We start from the raw sequence: 23,859 nt of genomic DNA on the forward strand, positions 1-23,859 counted from the left end.
TGTGACCCTGCCCTGCTGTGCAGGGAGAGGAGCCGGGCTGTGTGCAGCAGCAGCCAGCGCTGCCCTACAGCCACCACCCCCAGGGATCCTGCCCCTGCCCTGCCTGTCAGTTTGTATTTTCACCTTCCTTCTCTCAACCTGCTCAGTTTTCTGCTCAATGCCAGAAGAAGAAAAGGTGTCTCATCGTCATGCTCAAGAACTGAAGAGCAGCCCTTGGTGTTTTCCCTCCATCAAGGGCTGAAATTTTTCTGGGAGAGCAAGAACCATATGGCAAGAGGCAGCCTGCCAAAGCTCACAGGATGCAAGAGATTTAGCAAAGAGGTAGCAAGCATGTTCCCGTTTAGTTAATTGATCTTAAAAATATTCACCCTTTAAAGATGATGATTTGCTTTACAAGGTCCCCATGGCTAAGAAAAAAAAAGGCAGATAAAGATATCCTGGGGTGTAGTTTCATCATTTCACAGCCACAATATTCTTCCCCAAAACACTCTTCACTGATGGTCATTTTTCCAGTCAACAGAAAAAGCTGCAATTTCAGTACAGACAAGCCCAGCTTGCTGCTGAGGGTGTTCTCCCCTCCTCTGCGATTTGCAGATCCACCAACAGGCAGTACAACTGCCCTCGCTCACTCACCACGGGCTTTGAGAGCTCTGCACTGTCGGTGAGTGAGGCTCCCCAGGATACAGGGCTGGCAGGAGAGACAGACTGCCAGGCTACGGGACTGCAGAACTCAACTTACTTCTTCCAGAAACCTTTATTCTGCGCAGCTTTTGAGCCAAATAGTAATGAGTCCAAAGGTGACAGTTACAATCCCTACCCCACAAGTCCTCACACGCACATCATTTCTTCCGACGTCTTGAACGGAAAAAGCTGATGTGGGTATTAACTCTCTGTCTTGCTGCTCTGTGTCCTGTTCCAGTGGTCAAAGCTTCTCTGGAGCATGGAAAGGGAGATCTTTAGCTGTGAAGATACAACATCATACCCCCTCAGTTACTTAAGTTAGTCTCCTGCCTGGGTGAGTGATATCAGGAAAATAATGTCTCCCTCCTCCTTTTCTTTTAAGGATTTCATGCAATTTCCTCCTCCCTGTTTCTATAAACAGTTGCCTCACTGTGCTCTCCTAACAGCTATACACTGTAGTTTATAATTACTAACAGTCCAGTAGAAAGTCTTAACACCTCGCCAGACAGTACTGTGAAAGAGAAGCCACCCCGCTCATTTTTAGTCACAGTTAATGTTCATAGCAAATACACTAAGGAACATGACAGCAAAGCATGAATTTTCTTTTAATACCTGGCCTTCCCAGTGCATTCTGGTGCACAAAATGTATTTAGATTATTGACAACCCTCAGAAAACACAAGTAACAAGCACCAAGATGTGTCATGACTTCCAGACAAAAATGTTATTTGGAATTAAAAAGGTGGTTGAATTGTCTCTCACTTGTTTTTTTTTAAACACTCTTTGTTCAGAAGGCAGTTTAACACTTCAGAATTAAGATTTTTTTTTTTTTTTTTTTTTTTTTGTAATATGCAGAGAAACTGAAAAGGGCATGGAAACCAGGAAATTCATTTCTACAGTGACATTTCCAGCACTCAGCAGCTTTTTCCAGCTGTGAGCAAAATGGTTAATAGATTAATAGCAATTTTGTGTGCAGAGACACCTCTGAACAAGGAATATCAAAAATTTTCTACCCTCCTTTAGTGCGTGGGAGAACACAGAACAAACTAGTGATAGATAGAGGTACATGTGAACTCCCCCACAGCTTTCCTAATCTAATAATTTCTTCTGTCACATTTTAAGAGTTAATAAAAGAACTTAAAATCAGAACATTTATAAGTTATAAGTAAAAGAAGTATTAATTTACTGTCTGACACTTGCTGAGTTGACATTTCAGCCAAGGGGTTTACCAGTCCTGGACTTCAGGATCAGAGAGACAACAGCATTCAACCACCTCATTTTTTATATAGTGTTTGTAGTATGTAAGAGCCTGGAAGTGTAAGTTACTGGGAAGAAGGAAGATTAACTCCATAGCTATGGAGCTGCTCAGAAACATAAGATCTGTAGAATTTATATATTTTTCACTGGAGATTAGGTGGCCCATTGATACAAAGGCTAAGTGAAGCTCCTGCCAGTATCTAGAAGAGTAGTGGGAAGCACAAGCCAGGATGAAACTGAATTAAGAAACCCCGTATCATTATAAGCAAATACTTAGAAATATGTTTAAAGCCTTCTTAGAAAAGAGGATCTGTTTTGAATTACTCCAGTGTTTGCTTTGTCATGATTCAGAACTGCATCAACACATCTCATCAATAAAGGTACTTGACAGGCTTAAGAAAACTGACATATTTAATCTTAGTCCAAAGGAAAAAACAAAACAAAACCATACAACACAACATCAAAAACGTGAGCACTGCTGTCATATAAAATTCAAGCCTAGGACAAAACAAGTAAAGGAGTCATGAAAACTTTAGTTAGCACCAGAAGAAATCAAACAAAAGCTATGACGGCAGAAGGGAAAAAATTTTGAGTTGAGAAACAAAGAGTATCACCAGTATCAAGATTGGCAGACCTACCTGCTCAAGCATTTCAATTGAGTCTCTTAAAACTCCCTTCACATGTTTAACCTGTTCTTTATCATATTGAGGAGTCTCCTCTTTTGATACCATTTCTGGGGATATGCTGAAAGAGATCGAGATTACATCAGAAACGTGAAGCAAGCACCTCCATGCCTTTCTAAAAGCAACCATGCTCTGTCACCATTGCTGAAAGCATCCTTTTCCAAAAGCCAGATAAAAAGCTGCCTACAGTTGAATTTCAATCTCTTTTGCCTTGAATATACTGCCTCAGATAGATCTTTGTAGACAACAGCCACCAAAAACAAATGTGCTTGCATTGTGTCTACAATGTGACTTCTCACACTTCAGAGGGCAAGATCTTTCTTATGAAGATATTCTCACTGGTTCTGAGATGATCACTATGGGAGTTCACCACACTGCTTCCACACTCAAGATCAGGTTATTTTTAACTTGTTTGCCAATACCACACTCAAGAGAGGAAGCAACATCTGGGCCTCTTCCATGTGTGTGAATACAAAAGGCACCTAACATGGAAGTTTGACAGGGAGAGGCAATTTAGCAGGAGCCTCACAGAAAGAGGCTAAAAAGCAAAATGAATCTTTAACATTACATTTGAGATCACGCTGGTTCACACAGGATGAAGTGAACACTCTGGTTCTGTGATCAGCACTATGATATTCACAGAAGATGAGTCACAGCAGGCTGATAAATGCAAGCTAAGGTTAACACTCCCCCAAAAAACAGCTTGTCAGAGGAGAAACTTATTACTGCAAGATGCAGCCAAACATGTCACTGAGTATCAGCACAGACCACAGAAATGCAGTAAGCCCCAGCAGCTTTTGAAAACTTACCACCAAGTTTTTCAAAATTTATTTATTTAGATCAGATTCTGACATAAGCTGAGGAAGACAGAAAGCAGAGATTGTGAATCCAACTTACTTCAAAGAGCTTTCTTCCTGAAGCTGGACATGATAGAGGGACTGGGCTGCATGCTCTATCTTTGACAGTTTTAGAAACAGTGTTATATTCAGCAAGACCAAGAGCAGCAAACTGTAGAGAAAAAGAGAACAAAAATCAAGTCCTGTAACAATTATGGCTGCAATGCTACAGAAACAAGGCCTGGGATTAAAAACAGCTAAGAAAAGAGAATCCTTGTGGGAGAAAAAAGGTGTGGGGCAGTGCTATACCAAAAATAAAGATCTATCCAAGCAATTCTTAACAGTTAGTGTAAAGCTGTGTAACAGCAACCTATAGGAATGACATCAGTGTCTCCTCTTTGAACTTTTAGAACTATGAATGAATCAATTCTAAACTTTTTTTTTTATAGGATCAGACCTAAGCAACCTGCAAAGTAGACTAATTTTGGAAGGCAGCATTTTCATTCCATGTGTCACTTCTTAAGTCAATCCATTCCCCTCCTATACCCAAGTGCTCCACTCAAATTACATTAAGATCTATCACGCTACATGCAACGTTAACATGCAAGTGAAGTACAGACAAATACAGATAAACACCAAGATGAGCTTGAGCCAAGCCACATTTTAATGCAAGTGAGTACTTACAAGACACTCATTACTACAATGATGGTGGTGGTCCTACTTACAGCATCTCTTTTTCTTCCTACAGGGCATAGAAGAGAAGGAGGTTAAAAAGTACTGAAGAACATTCCTATAAGATGCCTGTAGATACATGTCTGTGCCCAGCATTTCACACAGAATAGCTCAACAGCTTCTGATGGAAAAAAATAACAGATCATGTAGGCGCACAAGATGATCTCCATTTACCAAAGCATTTTTGCATTCATCTCAGACAAGTCAGCTGGACAGTCAGGCTCTTCCACCAGGAGCAGGATTCCCCTTACCCCAACATGCTGGGGAGAACATAGTGCTGGGGCACGTTCACATTAACCCTAGCTAACACTTATTCAGCACAAACACTGCTTGTCACACATGAGCAGAGACAGGTTGTGAAGTGGCTCTCTTCTACCAATTCTAGTGTTCTCCTGCCCACATTAGTTTTTCTGTCAACCAGTGTCAAATCAAGTTCTCCTGTAACCTGTCCCATCCTTTACTGGCTTGGTTTATATATCAGCCTGAAGACAACCTTTCAAAAGACCATCTGCTAGTCATCAGGCAACAGGGATCAGACATTAGAGAGGGAGAGGAAGCATGCATGTCCTCTCCAAACTGAGCAGCCATCACCTGCCACTGTGGGCAGGCTGATCTTTAAGTATCATTACTTGTTCTCCTAAAACAGTTCCTTACATTCACATTTCCTGCCCTGGACAAAGGGCATACACAAGAGCTGTAGTGTATACTGAGACACACGTACTCACCTGAAAAGGTGGAGCAGCAGTAGCAAAATTAAGTGATCAGGAAGTAATTTCAGTAAGGTAAAGAGTCCATTATACATGCTGTTGATCCAAATGTTCTCCCAGTGCTATACTCGGTGTTCTCTCCCCCTTTTCAGAAAGAGCACTTGCTGCTTGTTCAGTGTTTACAATTCAACTTGTGGAATGAAATCCACCATTCTATGGTACAAATTAGTGCACGAATGTTCCTCATCTCTGTAGGTATAGCTAATATTGTATATGCTAGTGGCCAAGTCTGTCATGCCCAGGGGCAGTAGAACTGCAAAAAATGCTTCAGTGACCCAGAAATTACAGAAGTAGACAAGAAATAGACTCCTTAACAAAAAAACCCACCCTAAACCAAGATAACAGGGCCAAGAGGCAAGTAGCAAAGTTTAATCAACTCACAACTTGCATATGCAGTTATTTGAAAAAAAAAAAAAAAAAAAAAAGGGCAAAAAAAAGCACCATTTTTCAGCAACTTTACAAGAGTCAGGTTAAATTTTTCTCTGATCCCATCTCATTTTCAATCTTATGTAGGTACAGTGTAGCATTTTAGGTTTTGGTTGGGTTTTGTTTGTTTTAAAAACAGAAGGTGAGACTAGGTTTGATTTAATGAGATACTCATCATAAAAGTGACAATGCATGCTCCAAATCTATTTTATGCAAGCTTGAACACACGAAAGCATTTGCCATCACACCAATTAGATAAAGACAACTAGAGTAATATACACACAAATGTTACTCATGCACTATTTTAAGAGTTAGGCTTTCCTGAACACACCTTTTGGAAAACATTTGATATAAAAATTCCTACCTATTATGCTGCCCTGGGACTCTGCTCCCATGTCACCAGAGGGGTGTGGTGAAGAGCGTTTGGGAAGTGATTCTGCCAGACCCCGGTGTAAAGTGCGTCGTCTTCGTCTCAGGGCAACTAATTTTCCAGAGTCTTCTATGGACTGATTAATTGCATATTCCTCCATTAGAAGGTCTGATTCTGCAGTGGAAAAAATAAAGTTACCAGACTTTCAAAAGGAAAGCTGAAAAGCCGAGCACTGAAGACTTAAATTGTGAGATGAGGAGGGTGGCAGCGAGAGGAATAAGTGCACCTCCTCGTAAATGAACTTAAAGCAGGTAATTGACATAAACTACACCTCGTCCTCTCCTACCTGTCCTATTTGCTAGAGAGCACTTTGTACACTTTTTCAGATATGATGTACATTCAGCCTATGCAGTATTGTTTCATGATATGTTAGACAGCAGTTGGAGAAGCACTTCAAGACACTGTCAGACTGAGACTAGGAACTGTGTTAGACTGCGAGCCTGCAGCCGTGGCTGGCCAGGCTGTTAACAGACAGCCAGGGAGCCTGCCAAGTGTCACTGCTTCTCTTCTCATACCCACAATCAGGGAAATACTTAAAGATAGGCCCATGAACTTGAGTAACAGCTTCCCTGCTGCTCCTCATGTTTCTTTCAAAAAACAATTATTACAAGGTATACAATAGCTCTTTGTTAGCATTAAGCTACAAGGCTGCTTCTACACCCTGGAATTGGCAGATATATTGATGACAGGAACTTCTGACTTGGAGGTTCCTTTGGTGTTGACTTCTTTTCAAACCATTCTTTAAAAAAAAAAAAAAAAAAAAAATCAAGTTTGACAGACACGAAAACATACATAGGAAAGGCAGCCTCCTTACTCTATGAAAGAAAAAAATGCCTTACCAAGTTGTTTGAAGTTCTCCTGTATTCCTCCCCAGGTATTCTTCTCAATTACAGACTTGACAAGGCCCCAAGGCTGTTTTTTGTACTTCACTTCTGCAGAAACCCTAATAAGTAGAATGCAACAGCGAATTAGTGCTCTTTTAGGTAGCACAGTGATAGCAGAAATCTTATCAGAAGCAGGCCTCTAGCTTATGTTCAGTATCTGAAATACCAACCAGAATTGACTTCCTTGGCTTTACACCTAGGCAGCACTTACACTGAAGCAAGGAAAGAGACAGTAGCAAAGACAACATACATAGCTAAAGCTTCAAGAGATTTTAATGTCCAAATTATGGGAAACATTTTGAAGTGTTTTCCTTAGACTCAGACCAACAGAGAATTTCTCTCCTCTGAAGCATTCTCATTTTAACATAGGCTTCAGGCTTTCACATTATAAAGGCCTGCATTTTACTCTGTATGTGTACACATGATATATTTCATGGGCACTGCAATTGCAGCAGGTGAAATTCATCACCACTACTCATGCAACAAATGCTCAGATCCTACCCTGAGCAGACAGAAATTAAAGTCTGTCTTCTGTACACGTGACAGAGGTGAAGCAACATCCCTGCCTTGCATTCCCCAAGTCAAGCTAATCAATAATGCTTCCAGAATAGAAATGAATTCAAGTAGAATACTTCAGAGGGCTGCTTCTAACAACTGAATGAATCCCAAAGCTCTTTTTATAAAAGGACCAAAGGATAGCCTGTGATTTTGATTTGTTTAAGTCAAAAACATTAACTGTCCTAGCATACACTTTTTTCAACATCTTCAAATAGTCATCCAATTCAACACAAGCCACTGTGTTTCTAGTTTAACAAAAAAGCATCTTTCAAATAGTGTTTTTGAGCCATTTAAGTGCAATATAATAAAGCCAGCTGTAACGCCACCATGCACCTTCTGTTCTATATGTGCATACTCTGTGCAACCCATTGAACCCTAGGTTTTTGCTCTTATCCTAGCGTTGCCATGTGTCTCAGATAAAACAAATACAGCCCTCAAAGAGGAAGAATGACTCACTCAAAAAAAAACCAAATCCAGAACAGTTGTTCAAGGACCTTTCTTCTCTTCTCCTCCCAGTAGAGAGGGAATCTTTAGCACTTTTATAGCCTGAGATAAGCCAGAATGAAATCCAGGCTTGCTCACCTTTCCTAGTTATTCATGAAGTTTGAGATAAAAGGTCTTACTAAAGACAGCACAAAAACTACCAAGAAAGTCACACAAATGCAGTGAATATGGAAACCGATCACTTCAGGCATTTCCAACAAATGGCAGAGGAAAGAGAAGTGCCTTTTAAGATTCCCCTATCTAGGTAAAGTGTAGAGTTCAACAACAAAGCCCAATTCACTTGAGTACCCTCCCTATAAAGGTAGGTATGTTCCATCTTCCTTGCACCTTTCTGTGAAACCACCCTCTTCTGCAGGCCTTCAGCAAGGATATCTGGGAGATTTTGTAACAGCTCAGGTAGCTCCAATTTATCCCCACTCAGAAAGCTGCACTCAAAAACACAGTGCTGGTCAGAACCCAGTTCAGTCCTGGGAGTTCTGTACCTCACAGTGTTGACATAAGAGTTAGATCTCATTAATTCAGTGAGAAATGAAGTACAGCATACATGTGACAGATTAGCCAAGCTTATTTTTCATAAGAGATGTCCAGCTTCAAGAGAAATTGACCTTTTCTACACTGCTGGCAGATTTTTTGATAAGCATACTTCTTCATCAACCCGTAACATACGTGCCTTGGCTTCTCCCCTCTCACTGTGCACCACTCAGGCTCACCGTAATCGACACTTGTGACTGGATGTGCGGCTGATGCAGTATCTATTCACAGTGTAGAAATAATCGTGGTAGGGGACATCATGGGTCAGTACTTCAGCATCCACCTGATAAGACTGACCTTTCTGGCTCTGTTTATGCAGGATCTACCATAAAAGAAAATACAAATAAGAAGGTATATTCATGGTGCCTGATTTTTAATTATTTTTTTTTTTCTTCTTTTTTTTGTCTGAATTCCCTAGGCTAGATCACAGAATGGTTGAGGTTGGAAGGGACCTCTGAAAGTCAGCTAGTCCAACCCCCCTGCTCAAGCACACGAGCGCTCCTAAAGCACATGAACCAGGATTTTGTCCAGACGATTTTTTAATATCTCCAGGGAGGGAGATTCCACCTCTCTGGGCAACCTGTTTCAGCGCTCTGTCACCCCCACAGGAAAAAAGTGTTTCCTGTTTCAGTGTCCATCACCTCTGGTCCTGTCACTGGGCACCACTGAAAGGTGTGGCCTTTAGTGGTAAAGATGGAGAACGCCTGGCTCAGTCTTTGCACCCTCCCTTCAGATACTTATACACGCTGCAAGATTCCCTGCTGAGCCTTCTCTTCTCCAGGCTGAACAGTCCCAGCTCTCAGCTGTTTATTGTATCACAGAATCACAGGAATGATTTACATTGGGAAAGACTTTAAGATCATAAAGTACAACCATAGAGATGCTCCAGTCCCATGTTAGTGGCCCTTTGCTGGACTTTCTCCATCTCTCTCTCATACTGGGGAGCCCAGAAGTGGTCACTGAAAGCATTTCATTGCATCTTTTAACCCTCTCACTCAAACTAATAAAAGATGTTAATACTTTTCCCCACAGACTTCGTGGGAGAAGATTACAGCCATCTGTAAAGGTAGAAAGCCTCTCTGATTTCATCAGTATTTGCTCACTGATGGCAAGAGGGACAACAGTCTACCCTTAGAGATGCTGCATTTAAACTGCAGATCCACACTGAGTTCACTGAACTCTAACCCGCGGTCAGATCTCTGACAGACCATAGAGCTGACCTCTGCCTTGCTTCAGGGGGCACCAGGCACACACACACACACAGTACCTGCTTTTCAGTTGCAGTCGTGAACTTCCCACAAAGTGGATTGTTAATTGTTACAGTGTACGTCAAAGTCCTCAACTGATTGCCATTGGAATCTCGATTCCAAGGGGTTGATACAGCATCTAGATGAGAAATTATATAAAATCTCACATGCAGATTACCTAAAAGGCGTTATCTCTGCCCTTTATATCTTAACAGTTTAAGAACATTAGTGGGGAGAGAAACAGAAAACAGATTCCAAATGGTTGTGTGTTTTGCAGGAAAAGGGAAATTGTAGTTCATTGATGAACAAAGGTGAGGCTGAACCTGAGTCTACTGAAAGAGTTGAGGGTGGGCAGAAGAGTAAGCAATTAAATGAAAATATGCCATTTCCCATCTGCTTAGAGTTGAATAGATTCACTTAGCATTATCAAAAGCTTTTGCCATTTTGCCTTCCAAGCTGACACTGAATAAATATTACCCTTTTTGACTTAATTTTCTGTTCTTATGATCTCGGTGAATAAAATTTACTCATCCAGAAAATTAAAGCCTGTGAGTATCATTTAGGAGGATGCAATGATTTTGCCTGTGTGCCAGCTGTACACATTTCACTATTTCTGGGACACAATATAATCAGAAATACCCTACAGAATGCATCAACTTAATAGCCTACCCAAAATTCAGGCATTAAGGTGTAGTTCTGTGGTGCACTGAAATGAGGTTTTTGCTCTGAGATGTGACTGATCTATAGAAACAACAGGCTAGCTTTAAATATCCTCTCTTATGGTGGAACTTTAAAAGCTTCAAAATTCTTTTTAAAGCAAGGAGAAACTTAAAATTCTACCAAATCATTGTCCTATTTAACATTTTTCAGAGGCTGAAATTTTCAGGATAGTTGGCAACATGGACAGAAAGGAGAAGAGTATATTACCTACTATACTCCTGGAATTGAGAAACCTCTGCATGAAGTGAGAGTTGGTGAAAAGGATTTCAAACATCTTGTCTGCAGTGATGTGGAAAACTCTGTTTATAAAAAGTCTTCCATAGAGATCATTCTCAGAGACAGTCTCCTTCACTGCTAAGGAAAGGCAGAGAGATCACGTTAAGAGCAGTATTGTGAAGAAACAGTATTTTAAGCTTTATTACAGCTCAAACCCATCACAAGTTGCATCAGCCTTTGTTTCTCACTCCCAGAAACCCAGTGTTGGTAGCAGTATGTGATTTGGTAGATAGTTCATCTTCAGGAGCAAAGTTCAGAGTTGCTTTTTTAGCCCCTTGCCTCCTCCTCCATTTTCCCTGTGCAAACATAAATTGATAAATCAACATCACAAGGTTCCATCCTTTTAGTTTTGCCTTCAGTATTCTACTAAGCCTACCAAAAACACTGGAGAAGACAGAGTTAGCATAATCTTCATTAACATGTATGTCTACTGTACAAAAGACACGTGCATAACAAGCAGGACAGTGAAAGTACACTAACTTTCTTCTTACTTGTGGCTAGTTTCAAAATTCTGCTTTTAACATCTGTAATAGTAGTAGTAGTAGTAGCATCCACAGTCTGACAGACTAGGTACAGACTCCCAAACAGTTCCTCAAACTCTTCCTCCCCCATATCTATTTGTAAGAGGAATGCAAGAGGTACCCTGCTCTATTTTGCAGCCCTGAAAAGTGCACCAAGATGCTTAATCGCTGTCCCCTATTTCAAAACCACCAACAAGCACCTCAGTGGTGTTCTGTGGCTGCAGCACTGGTCTTTGCTATTTCTACTTCTTGTTGGTTGCTGGCATGACTCAGCTTTGTGGTTGTCTCAGCCGCTCTTGCGAGAGATAAGGGACAGAACTATAATCCCGGAGGGCAAGCAGTTTCAATTCAATCTGCTTATGTTTTAGAAACAAGTCCATCCTAATCTATAATTACCAAAAATCAAACAAAAAACCCCACCCCCACACATCACTAAAACGAAACAAAAAGCCTGAAAGCAAATCTCACGGAAGCAAGACAGAGACAAGATGCCTAACCTTTTAACTGATCCAAATGAATGCTCAGAGCTAGCAAAGGTCACTGCCAGCCACCAATGCAAAGGTAGCTTGAATATCAAGCTATAGTTCACATGCTGCCTATAGGCTAAGGTTACAGCACTTAAAACATTACTGCTTGGTAGCAGTCAGTACTAATAAATGCAAATGCAGCAACTAAACACCACAACAGTCCACAAGGAAATCCAATTCTGAGCAGTCTTCTGCTCGAGTGCTGCTTATGTAGCCTGTTAAAAGTCCCTGTTATAAATCTGTCTCCAAAAAAGTTCTCTTTGACCTAATTAGGCTTCAGTGTAGGCCCCCAAAAGTGAAGCATGAGCGCTGTATTTTTGTGCTTGCACAAGAGATGGACTTCCTGCCCATGCCACGTTCTGTTCATGCAATTGTAAGTCTATAACAAAGTTGTGAGGTGGGACAGAAAGCCAGCACACATTTTAAAAGACCTATTTAACCAGCCAACATGCAGTAACTACTTGCTAGAATACAGATTCCGCTGTGCTGAAACATTCTGTTGGAAGTCAGAAATTCAGCCTGGTTTTTCAGCTTATGGTCATTGTTTTTCCTCTGAGGGCTGAACCTAATTCCATCAAAATGCAGTCTGAGCAAAGTGTAAGTTTGACCTCAGCTAACAAGGCCTCTACACCACAGATCTTTCCTTTCAGAGTGCACTCCCCACTTCTCCTTCACTCAGACAGAAAGCTTCAGATATTGATGCTGGCATCCCCTTTGCCTACTGTGCGTCAGCCAACCCGGAGTCAGACAGCAAATAATTCAAACCTAGTTATTCTGGTTGAGTCTTACTTAGCTAGATGCTGGTATGTCCAAGGAATCTGCTACTACTAAAATAAAAAATGCAAAGGCCCAGACACATAATCAAGTCACCACGCACCAGATAAGCTTTGATTGTTACTGGTATACATCTTAGCAAACACAAGATAATACAAGTTACCTTTGCCCCAGTGAGGCTTAGCTAAACAACACAGCTTTATGTTCACCTGAAACACCAGAGGACAGCTGCTATGTTTCTGCTGATGTGAGGTAATTTGGTAAGCCACAGCAACTTATGATATGCACAAAGCCCGAGCATTATTATCTTCATGTGCAGACCTTGCTACTAAGACAGTTTACTCTTCAAGCCTGAAGTCTGTCCTCCTTGTACTGAGTCTTAAGCAAGAGCATCTATGGGTCTACACAAAATTTCCTGTTAGTTGATTTGCCCACACTTTTTCTATCTAGCCATGTCTCTAATAAGGAATAGTCAATGAAGTGCCAAGTGCATGAGAGTATCTATTGAGAAATATGTTTTTACTTACAATCCCTCTCAGCTCTTTGAACAAACAAACAGAATTTTATAAATGCTGTTATCACATCAAGCAGTTATTTTCAGAAAGTCCAAGCTGACACTGGGTTGACACATGAGGCCCATCAGCCACTTTAGAGACTAGGATTCAAACATATTTTCCAGAAAGCCTGGAAATCTTTCAGACAGTGGACCTGGAAGGTGCACATACGAACACTGCTGCAAGTTCCACATCTGTGGAAACAAGTCACTGCATGCACCAAGAGCCTGACAAGCTTCAAGTCACTTCCATCTGGGCTTCTCAGAGTTTATCTGTAGAAATCCTAGATGAAGCAGTGAGCAGGAACAGTAGCGTAGCAAAGAATAAGTGTACAGTATACACGCTTGCAATTTGAACAGAACAGAAAGCTTTGACACTCATCTCTGCTACAATGAACATGCATGCTTTTCTACAGTTTTCTTTTGTTTGTTTTAACTCACACAGGTAAACCTACCTGCCTTTTATTTATCTCAATACCAGAGCAACATCAAGCATTTTACCTAGGACTGGCTCAGAATACTGTTTATGAACAAAATGTTTTGTGCAGTTATATAGATATCAATCTAACTTCTTAACTTTTAATGCTGTTCTAACCCTTGAGCAGTATGCAATTATCAACCACTAACTCTCTTAGCCTGAATACCTCTATAGATAAGAGAACGTGAGATTATTCAGACTTTAGGTTAAGATCCCTAGGGACCCAAAAATCCAGAAGCAAATGTATTACCCAGAGTGTCCTGGTTCAGCATGAAGACAGCAAGTCTGTTCCCTCCCCCACTACTGCCTTGCACTTCATAAGGTCACTTTCATCACTGCAAGGCAAGCTGTGAAATAATGTTTGAATATAATACCATTATGCAGCAGTGATTGCAGAGGATTGAAAATGTCTGCAGTGCAAAAAAAAAAAAAAAAAGACACAGAAAACTGGAAAGGGGGAAGGGGACAGGAAAAAATAGTTTTTAAAATTCCCATTAAAATCTAACAGCTCGAAGCTAAACACACACCACAAGCAAATTAAGAAAGCTGAACTGATAAGAGCAGAGGCTATCAAACAAATTAATAAGACAGCTGATTTTTCCACTCCATAGAGTTAGGGTAGGATCAGAAGAAAAAAAAAACATATATAGGCAAATCTTGTTGAGGATTTCTATGCCAGTGTGGATGCAGAAAAACTGCACACTGCATCAAAAATATACAGGTAGGAACCTTTAACCAGATACACCTGAAATCCAATCAATAAAACCAATTCCTACCGTGATCATGTTCCAGACACCATCTATTTAAAGACTGCATCAGCAATATTAACCATTAGCAAAGAGCTCTACTATATTTTAAAAGACTAAGTACAAAACCAACTTGGGGAGATACTGAGGAAGTACTGTGACAATGCTAGCTTTTTCCAGTTCACAAAATAAATTAAAAAAAATTTATACCTTTTGTCTTTAGATAACTCAAACATATATGCTACAAATCCCAAAGCAACAAATAATTGGTAGTTATATATCCAACAAAATACGTGCTTTCGGTATTTTGATTAAAATGCCAACAAGATAATAAGGCTACTCTTACTTACATACATTGTATATCCAAAATTCCATGTCTTGTGGTGGGGATCACAACAACCAAAAAAACCACACCACCACCAACAGCAAAAAACCCCACACAAACAGAGCTAAACTAATTTCAACCACCTTGCATTTCAAACATTTTCTACCCCACATATCCCTATCTACCACCTGTGATAGTTTAATACAAACAGAAACAATGCAGTAAGTCTGTCGAGTTATGCAAGAAGATCAGGAATTTTAACATCTCCATATACAGTAAAGCTTTCTAACAGAAAAGACTTTTCCAGTTTCCTGTTTCACTCTTTATTTGAAGTATGTTGTGCTACAAACATTGTCATTGCACATAGAAACCCTACATACAAAAGTCTTTTGAGGAAATTTAGAATCTCCTGGCTCTATTTTGGAAATATATTTTCTGTGCTTGAACTAAAATTTGTTTTCTGAAATTTAGAATCAAGACCACAGATATTAACTTCTAGCTTTGCCAAAGATTTGTCAAGGCTCAAGATTTAGACTCCAATTTATGAAATGGAACAAAAGCACTAAGATGCAGGTCAATAGGCCAGTGGTGAACAGTGAGACACACACTCTCCCCATCCCCCTGTGAGCAATGTGAGAATTGCTTAGGGCAAGGGAACTAATGTTGCTAAGGCCCCTGCATTCCAGCTTTGGGTGGACCTGGAGCTGGAGAACAACAGTCCTGAGCTTGCCCCTCACCTTATTTGCCAGGACACCTCCATGGGCAGCCTGAGGACACAAGACAGATTAATCGCATGGGTAAGCCTTTGCCATGTGGGAAAGCTAGTTTTGTTTGCATGAAGGAATTCACCTTGTAAGGGTATGTATGGGGCAACTGCAATAGAAGACAGAAACAGAAGAAAAAAAAATTCTAAGCATGAAGAAGGGAATCTGAGAGAAAAGATTAATGTTGTGGGACTAGAAAATCCTGTTCTGAATAAAAAAAGACTAGTTTTGGGGGAAATAAGAAAAGCAGCATGAAGTCAGTTCTCTTTTAAAGAGACATCTTGAGTGTAATATGTTCTATTTACTCAACATCACCAATGCAGGGACGACAGAGAATTTTTACTGATATCATTTAGGCAAGCAGCAGCATGAAAGACAACGGGACTCTCTTCAATCACTTTCACTAGAGACCTTTGCCATAAAAAAAAAAAAAATCCAGAGACAGAAAAGAGACATAAAAGATGTCGTACGCCAAGAGGACAGGAAAACTGCAAGATACCTAAAATATCCAAAGGCCAAAGTTTTCTGCTGGTCTAAAACATACACCTGTGATGGAGTAAATTAATTTGTGAAGCTTGCTAAGTGTGTAGGAGTATGGCATAAACAACAGCCTGTTCAAGCAGGTATATTCACAAAAATTACACAACCTAGCATGCATTAAGTTGAATCTGAACTCAAGCAAACACAAAAGCAGTGTGGGTGAGCAAAAGAAAAAGTAGTTGAATATAAAATATATCCTCAGGCAACAACCACAGCTTGCAGCCAACCAATTCAATCCATGGCTTTGAAGCTTTCCTGGACATCTTGGTCATCCCAACATAATGACACCTGCAAGCAACTTCAGAGTTCAAACTCTGTTTGAAAGGATGGCATGCAGAGTTTCTCAGCCAGAGTAAGAACTGGCCTCAACTAACTGTTCTATTCCTGCCAAGAGGTGATCAAAGTTATCTCTCTCCATATGAAAGAAATATTCAGCTGCTACTGAGCGTACTGCTACTGTTGAGCTTTTCTGTCCTTCATCTGCACATTACCATGCAACTTTGGAACCAACCCAGGTTATGCACACCTTGATTTAAGGGCTTTTACACAGTCCAAGATTGGGATATTTAACAACATCCACCACAACTTCAGTGAGCTGTTTGAACAGTTACAGCCCTTTGGCAAGGGAAAAAGCTCCCCACAGTAAATGAAAAGCTCACCTTAGAGAGTGAGAACTTGTCAGGGGCTAATGTGGGACCACAAAACAAACACCCACAGACCTCAGCACAAGTCCCACTGTTGTCCAGCCTGGGTAGAAGGCACACTCTGGCCTTACTCTCTTCCCCAGGACACGGCAAAAACACTCATAGCAAAACCACTATGAGACATACAGCTACGCTTTTCTCTCCTACAGCGAGAAGAGGAAAGGAAGCACATAACAGCCAAGTTACAATCTCTAGACTACTGTGGTATCCAAGTTTCTTCTCATCTTGTACTGGGTAATGAGGTATTAGTTATGAGGACGGTATATTAGGATTTATTAAGATACTAACTCTGTCAGCACACAAAGTATAAGCTGCTCCTAGACACATGTTAAGGTTTTTCATCTTCAGACCAGATTCAGAAAATGCTTCCCTGAAAGCTGGGAAGTTGTCTTGCCTGGACTTTCAGCGAGTTCCTCAGTTTACTCCATCAGTAACACTGAAGCCCATATGCCTTAAGAAAGTAGCATTGTAAAGAAGAGGAGGTGGGGAGGGTGTAGAAATCTTTCAGAAACTAAAGAACATTCTGAAACGTTTCCCTTCAGTTCCCAAGAAGTGAAAAGAAAGGAAAGAAAAATATTTGAAATACTGTGAGAGCAGGAAAGTGAACAAACCACCACATTGTCAAGAAACCCTTTTTTTTTTTTAGTTTAAGTTGTTAACAACAACTCTTTACCCATCAAAAGAGAAAAAGCAAAACCACAATTTGTTTTTGTTCTACACACCCACAAAAACTTTTTTTCCCTCCCCAGAAACTAAGTAAGACACAAAGATGTTTTTGCTGCTATTCTGTGAAACAAATGAGCAAACAAGTTTCATAAGATTAGAAAGTTCTCCAACTTGCTCCACAAGTGAGATGGAACACCACAGTCAGGTTGTCTTACAGATCCCAGTTGTTAAAGTTGTTGTTACCTTCTTCACTATCTGAGGCACTGCTCTTCTCTGGAAGGTTTTCATTCTCATTCAAGTCCAAGGACTTTTCTAAAGACCTGCTCCTGCCTAGCTTAACAGGTTTTCTTTCTGAAGATGGAAGAGGGCTCTTCTTTATTTGCTTCTCACTTGGGGACTCCTCCACCTGAAACACACAAGAGGAAAAAAAAGATGCATCAGTAATCACAGATCATTTAAAAAAAAAAAAAAAGAGAGAGAGAGAGAAAGTTACTTTCAAAGAAGAAAGAAAAAAGCCATATAAAGGAAGCCACAAGTTCTATCTGCTCAATTACCAGTCAACCATTAATTTCTCCCTTGTTCCTCCACCTCCACTCCTCTTTATTTCAAACTTTCACTTTACCACCTGTGTGGTTTGGTCCCCTTTGCCTGGATCAATGGTAGCATTTATAAGTGCTATTAACCTAACTAATACAGATTATTTACTTTTTATTGATCAGGTTAATTTTTTCCTGCCAGTTGAGCAAGGGGTTCAACAATTCTGAGGGGAAGCACCATGAAATAGACAGGGCTTCCCTTTTTCAGCAAGACTGAATCATCTCAATTACATATTTAAAAGCTGTTCTTCTGTAGGGATCAATTTTGGAAAAAAAGTTTTAAAACACTATCTAGAGCCATCCTATTTATAAAATGTTACTTCCCAGGAACAAAACAATAGAATATCGTTTGCCATCTCCAACACATAAGCAGGACATCCCCCAAAACATCAGTCACTGAATCAATGGTGCAGCTCTTAATCCTAAACTATAATAACTGGTGGCTAAGCTTATGTGCCATTGTACACTTCAAGTAGTTTCTAATGAAGCTGTATACCTAAGGTTTGTACATCTCAAAGTGCCACCCAAAAAGCTTGGCTACTAGCTATGAATCAGTTTTCATTCTAAACGTCTCCTCAAAGCTCCCATTGCTTATTTTAGCCCTCTCATATGCAGTAGTATTTTAGCCCTCTCATATGCAGTAGGACATGGAACATAATAAATAAGATCAGGCCTATTCAACTGAGTAGTTCCAATTCACCTGCAATACCATTATCCCTAAAGATTATTCAGTCATGACTCAAAAAAGCAAGAGCATCCGCTATTGAATAGTCATCATGCACTTCCTCTACTTCTTGGCTTTTTTCAAAATAAAGACCATCTAACTTTTTTGTGCAACTGAGGGCCATTAGAAGAAGGTGGTGGCTGGAAAACAGAGACGGGCATGAATTTGCCTGCAGCACAAGCAGGCAAAAATAGTCCTTCAAGGTCAAAAAAATAGGAAGACTGCATCAGAAAAGCAGATCAATTAACAAATGCTCCTACTGAAAAGAGCTTCCATGCCTGAAGTTATACTCAGTCACACAACAGAACTAGGACAGAACCAACATTTCCACGTCAAAAATATTCTACCAACAGAGATGGAAGACAGAAAGGAGCTAGTTGTGGTTAAACAGTCTAAAAATTGACACAGATGCAGCACAAATCCAAGGAACTCTCACAGCATTTTGATAAAGATTAGGGATCTAGCAGGTAGAGTTCCCATCAGCAGCACAAGAGCAGCCCCACTATGCCAGGCACAGAGCAGGAAATTCAGGCTCAAGTCAGAAGACTAGAGCAACAGCTCCTGCATAAATGCTTTTTGTGATGTCAGGGAAGAGGAAATTCATGCTGAGGCTTTTGGAATAACTAATCAACTCAAATCAACACAGTTTTCTTGGTGTTTTTGTTTTGTTTGTTTGTTTTTTTAAAGTATTTTTCTTTCCCAGAGAGTAGAATTAAAGATGTATAGCTTCTTCCTTATGTACATTTATCTCCTGAGCTAGCCCAGTACTACTAAGTTCTGTGCCAGGGCTTTTCAGTTTTTTAACCTGTGAACAGCAGGTTCAGGAGCTTGGAACACTTCCCTACAAGGGGCAGAGGGAAGAAGGTGGTTGATTCAGACAGGCAGTAAGGTGGTTCCCACATTGTGGACACACATGCCATGACTGGTGTTATACACAGACTTTCTTTAATGAGCCACAGACAGATAACAACAATATTTTTTCCAAGACAGGCCAAGTACCACAGCCAACATCTCCATCATTTCAGATCTCCCTCTGAAGAGAGCTTTGAGATTTACTCTGCCTACCAGAGCAGGAAAGATGGGGTTAAGTCCGTTTCTCTCCAGTCTTTGGAAGGTGATTAAATGTGTTTTATGTCATCAGTTCCATGGTTTTTGATAAATACATTCTAAGCACTACTGCCTCCTCCTATCACCCCTGTGCTTCTACAACATATGCTGTAATCCTGGAGTTGTGGAATGCGTCTCTCGACATTCTTGGGAAGTGCCCAGTGACACCTACAGCTGAACACCATCATTATGTATTTTAGTTACACTGAAACAGTAAGCTGAACAGTTCAGTTACACATTTATCAAGACTGCACTTTTATACTATAATTAAAGGACTCTTTAAAAGCAGTTTCTTCAAGGGAGAATCCTAGCGTGTTTCCTTGTGTACAGACCAAATCCCCAGGCGCTACTGCTTACCACCATGCTCAATTAGATTTAGCACCTGCAGGAGACATCTCTGGGTGTGGCACCCAACAGGTAAACAAAACATTTATTTTCCAGGTACAATTATTTTTAAATGGCTTGCTCTTGTGCAAATAAGACTTACAAGTCCAAACCAAGTTTACCTGGGTAGATTTTTAGTTATCAAAAGAGCCCAGATTCCAGTGGCATCCACAGGACTCCCTTGCAGCTCTCCAAAAAAATCCTGCTTTATACTGGTAGGATTTCCATAAGGTATACCCATCATCCAATTAACTAAGCTTTTAACATCTGACAAACAAATACCAGTATTGTTTGCTGGGTATGAGCCCCCAGCCATCAACTTGGATTTTGGCAAAACGATTTAAAGCCTGCTTAACCTCCAGACCAGTTTTAGCAAGTGACAAAAGGCAGAAGATTTATATGGCAGTAAAAAACTATTACAAGCATCTCCTTTCTTCCCTCCTCAAATTTTCCAAAGCAGAAACACCAATTAGGTACCAAATCCTAGTGAAATTTATAAGAAATGCTTTAGTGCTTTATTAGCTTTTCCAAGATCTTTTCCTTGGGGTATCTGTTAACCAAGAGAAAATGTCTGTAACCTTTTAGGACTACAACTACAAAAAGGAGTCCCAGCAACTGTGCAAGACACTGTGCACACCTCAGATACTGCTACTAATGCATTCGCCCTCCCAACCAACCAAATACGTTCACTAATTCATACAACATCATGAGTTAAGCACCCATGCTTGTTCAGTTGTATTAACCCAAGGCATTAAGGGAAAATTCATCTTTATTATATCAAGGGGGGTTTTTTTGTCCTTTCCTTCCAAAACATTTCCACAAACTTAAATAAAAAAAAGGTTTCACGTATTCACAACAGCAGACCAACTGACCTTTGAAGGCAAGGATAACACAGCATAACTACCCTGCAATAAACCTGATGCACAGGAGAGACAGAAGTATAATAGGAGATATTTTTTAAATGAAAAATTACACAAGCAAGAAAGCATTGGAAGCAAAACAAAGGCATCACTTTCATGAAGCACTTGCACTAAAATGCACATGGTCCCTAGAAAGGTGTATAAAACAGTTAATTTTGTTTTCAAAAAAAGAAAAAAGACCAGGCCATAAGCCTCAGCACTGTAGCCAGGCTATGCAGTGAATTAGCAACAGGACATTGATGAAACTCACACCAACATTATTCTCTTATACAGAAGTTTGTTCATTTCCAAATTCAGGAAATATTCTTAAAGCCTGAAGATACTCTTATTAAATTTCTTATGGGAAAACCTCCTAGACTATTCTGAATTCTCACAGGCTTCTTTAGAAGTTACAACCCCCATGCATCCTATGCTTACAGATATACAAGTTAAGTGTACACGGTTATCAGTTACAAATAGCAAGAAAGGCTGTGTCAGCACTTACTCCTGGCAATGCGTGTCTACCGAGTGACTCTCCTTCTGTTTGAAGCGTGGGTTCCCGAACTAAACCAATCATTTTAGGTAGTTTTTCATCTCTTTCACCAGAATCATCACAAATGCTGGATCTGTCCAAAGCAAAACAGGAAGATATCTTTGGAGATAAAAGTGCTGAAGAATCTGAGAAAGCTTCCCATGTGTGATTTTTGCATTCAAACCATGGCTGTTCAGCTAATATTAAAAACTACCAACTCATTCTTCCCACATTCAGCTCATTAATCTCTTCAGCCATTTTCTGCACCTTTCAGAAGATTCAGCTTCTGACCACAGGGTTAATAAAACCATGCACTGGTGAATCAGAAAGTGAGTGATGTGGGGAGAGGAAATGGAGGTAGGTTAGAACAAATTTGTAATAAAATGTTTTAAGAAGAATTTTTTCCTGCATCCTTTATTCCAGAGTCACAATGTAGTACTTTTTTTTTTTTTTTAACAAGGGAAAAAAAACCCAAAACAACAAACCAGGAAATGTTTAATGGGACATCTTTTGAAGCTTGCAGTGAACCTAAGATTTTTTTTTTGGTTTTTCTAACAAACATAGTCAGATAACACAGGACTGAAAAGAGACATATATCACATTGTTCAGTTTTGCAGAGCCATACTTATTTACATACAGATATAAAAACTAAAGACCCCTTATTAAATTGACACTGGCAGTTCATGAGTTAGTTCACATTTGTTCCAAGAAATCAAGTCTACACACAGTTAGATTATTCCTTTTTCCGAATTCCAGCTGAGCATGGAATACACAAATAAGCTAAGACCTCGGATATCAGGAGGGCAAAGCAAAACAAGTGTTTCAATCTCCAAAGAGGAGAGGAAAAGTATCTGAACATCATACATAGTTCCATTCCATTCAGCCCTTCCATATTATTGAAGGGCATACAGATCCTGACTTGACATCACCATGAGAAAAGGTTGCTATTTAAGCTATCCTGTTGATATCCCCAAGCAGATCAAGGGAGAACAAAGTCTTCCAAGGGGCCTCAGCTGTGCTCCTACTATTTTAGACAATGAACACAACGAAGTTCTTATGCATGTTTGGTTTAGTTCTTTGCATCTTTTTACTTAAAAGGCTTAACCCTTCTGGTAAGGCTACAGCAACGCTTTGGAAAAAGAATTTCTAAGAACACTAAGACACTGCTTCTCCCCGAGTATTTCAATAAGCTTTAGAGCTTCTCCTTACCGAGACTGTCCGTTGTCCTCAGATGATGAGTGGAAGCTCTCCATCTCCTCACTGTTCAGGCCCAGCTCAGAGCCATAGCTCTGGTGCACCAGCTGCCAGAATTCCTGCTTGGTCAGCCTCTGAAAGAAAGCAAGCTCGTCAGGAACTACAGTATGGGACAGTAAGGCATAGGAGGTAAAACAGTGAGAAGTTTGAATTACGCCACAGCCTTTAACCTCAATTCTGACAAGGACTGAAAGCATTTAGGTATCACATTTCGAGATTGGATTTCGGCATTTTGGGGAACTGTACTCCTGTCTACTCCATGTTCCAAATCCATCACTGTTCAACCAATAACACCAGAAATGAGAAAAAAAAATGTTTCAACAAAACACACACTGGCAGCCACTACTTGCTTCTTCATGTGCCACCAAGGTTTCCACAGATATCTTCCAGGTAGCTCCCTCTTGAATTTCACTTGATACAGAACAAGACCAGTAACTAGTAGAGACCCAGGGACTCCTTCTTTATGTTGGACAACTGCTTAATAGATACATGCCCGTTTCCTTAGGATGCTCAGAGCACTTTACAAATGGTGAGAGGCTTGCATTTCAGTCACTACAGCGGTGTCTAGGTCAGCCAACTGTCTACTTTGCCAAGGCAGGACAGGACGTCCTCACTTTGGAACACCAGAACCCCCTTTACCGAAAATCATTGCTTTTGCTCAGTAACAGTGCTACCTTGATTCATCACTAGCTACTCTCCTCTATAATCTCTTTGCCCTGCTCCATGAATTCTCACAGCTACTAGGGAATATTTAAGTTCTCTCAGATCATCAGGAAAGTCAGGAAGTGAAAGTAGTACGACAAACTCATATCAGCAATGTAAGCAACCAGTTTCAAAGTCCACTTCAGCTGTAAAGGGAAAAAAAAAAAAAAGGAAATAAATAGGAAAGAAAAGGTTTAGCAGAGTTCAGAGAGCAATACTAGTGATCTTAAAAAGAAACCCCACACTGGAAAATGTGCCTCAGCCACAATCCATATTGATCAAAGGAACAGACCCGTGCTAATGAGGCAGTAACACAAGTACTGCTTACGATTTGCATGAAATGATCACATTAAATACCCATGCATTATTTAATGGGCTTTTAAACGATCCTCTCCACTCCTTCCTGCCCCCGTGGAGTGTCACACTACCCGCAATTCCAGGCGCCCATAAAGGAGCTGACCCACGGGCAGGGATGTCACTGTGCGCCCACAGCCACCCCTGGCCGCTGTCCCCCGGGGCTGCTGCCGCCGCCC

The 23,859-nt window shown here is 40.4% G+C and overlaps 1 protein-coding gene across 1 annotated transcript; it reads right to left on the reverse strand.

Annotated features, from left to right (window-relative positions):
- Positions 1–737: 737 nt before the first annotated feature.
- On the reverse strand, positions 738–22,698 carry GRAMD1C (GRAM domain containing 1C; the record flags this gene model as incomplete). The annotated part of the gene is made up of 12 exons (XM_010176811.1): positions 738–960; positions 2,575–2,680; positions 3,517–3,627; positions 4,140–4,197; positions 5,745–5,924; positions 6,650–6,753; positions 8,467–8,609; positions 9,555–9,673; positions 10,462–10,608; positions 17,372–17,534; positions 21,344–21,464; positions 22,580–22,698. Coding segments are annotated over 12 exons (1,449 nt in total), but the record flags the coding sequence as incomplete, so codon positions are not given.
- Between the last annotated feature and the right edge of the window lie 1,161 nt (positions 22,699–23,859).

The sequence above is a fragment of the Antrostomus carolinensis genome, unplaced genomic scaffold (genome assembly GCF_000700745.2).
Source record: "Antrostomus carolinensis isolate BGI_N321 unplaced genomic scaffold, ASM70074v2 scaffold13081, whole genome shotgun sequence".
Taxonomy (NCBI): Eukaryota; Metazoa; Chordata; class Aves; order Caprimulgiformes; family Caprimulgidae; genus Antrostomus; species Antrostomus carolinensis.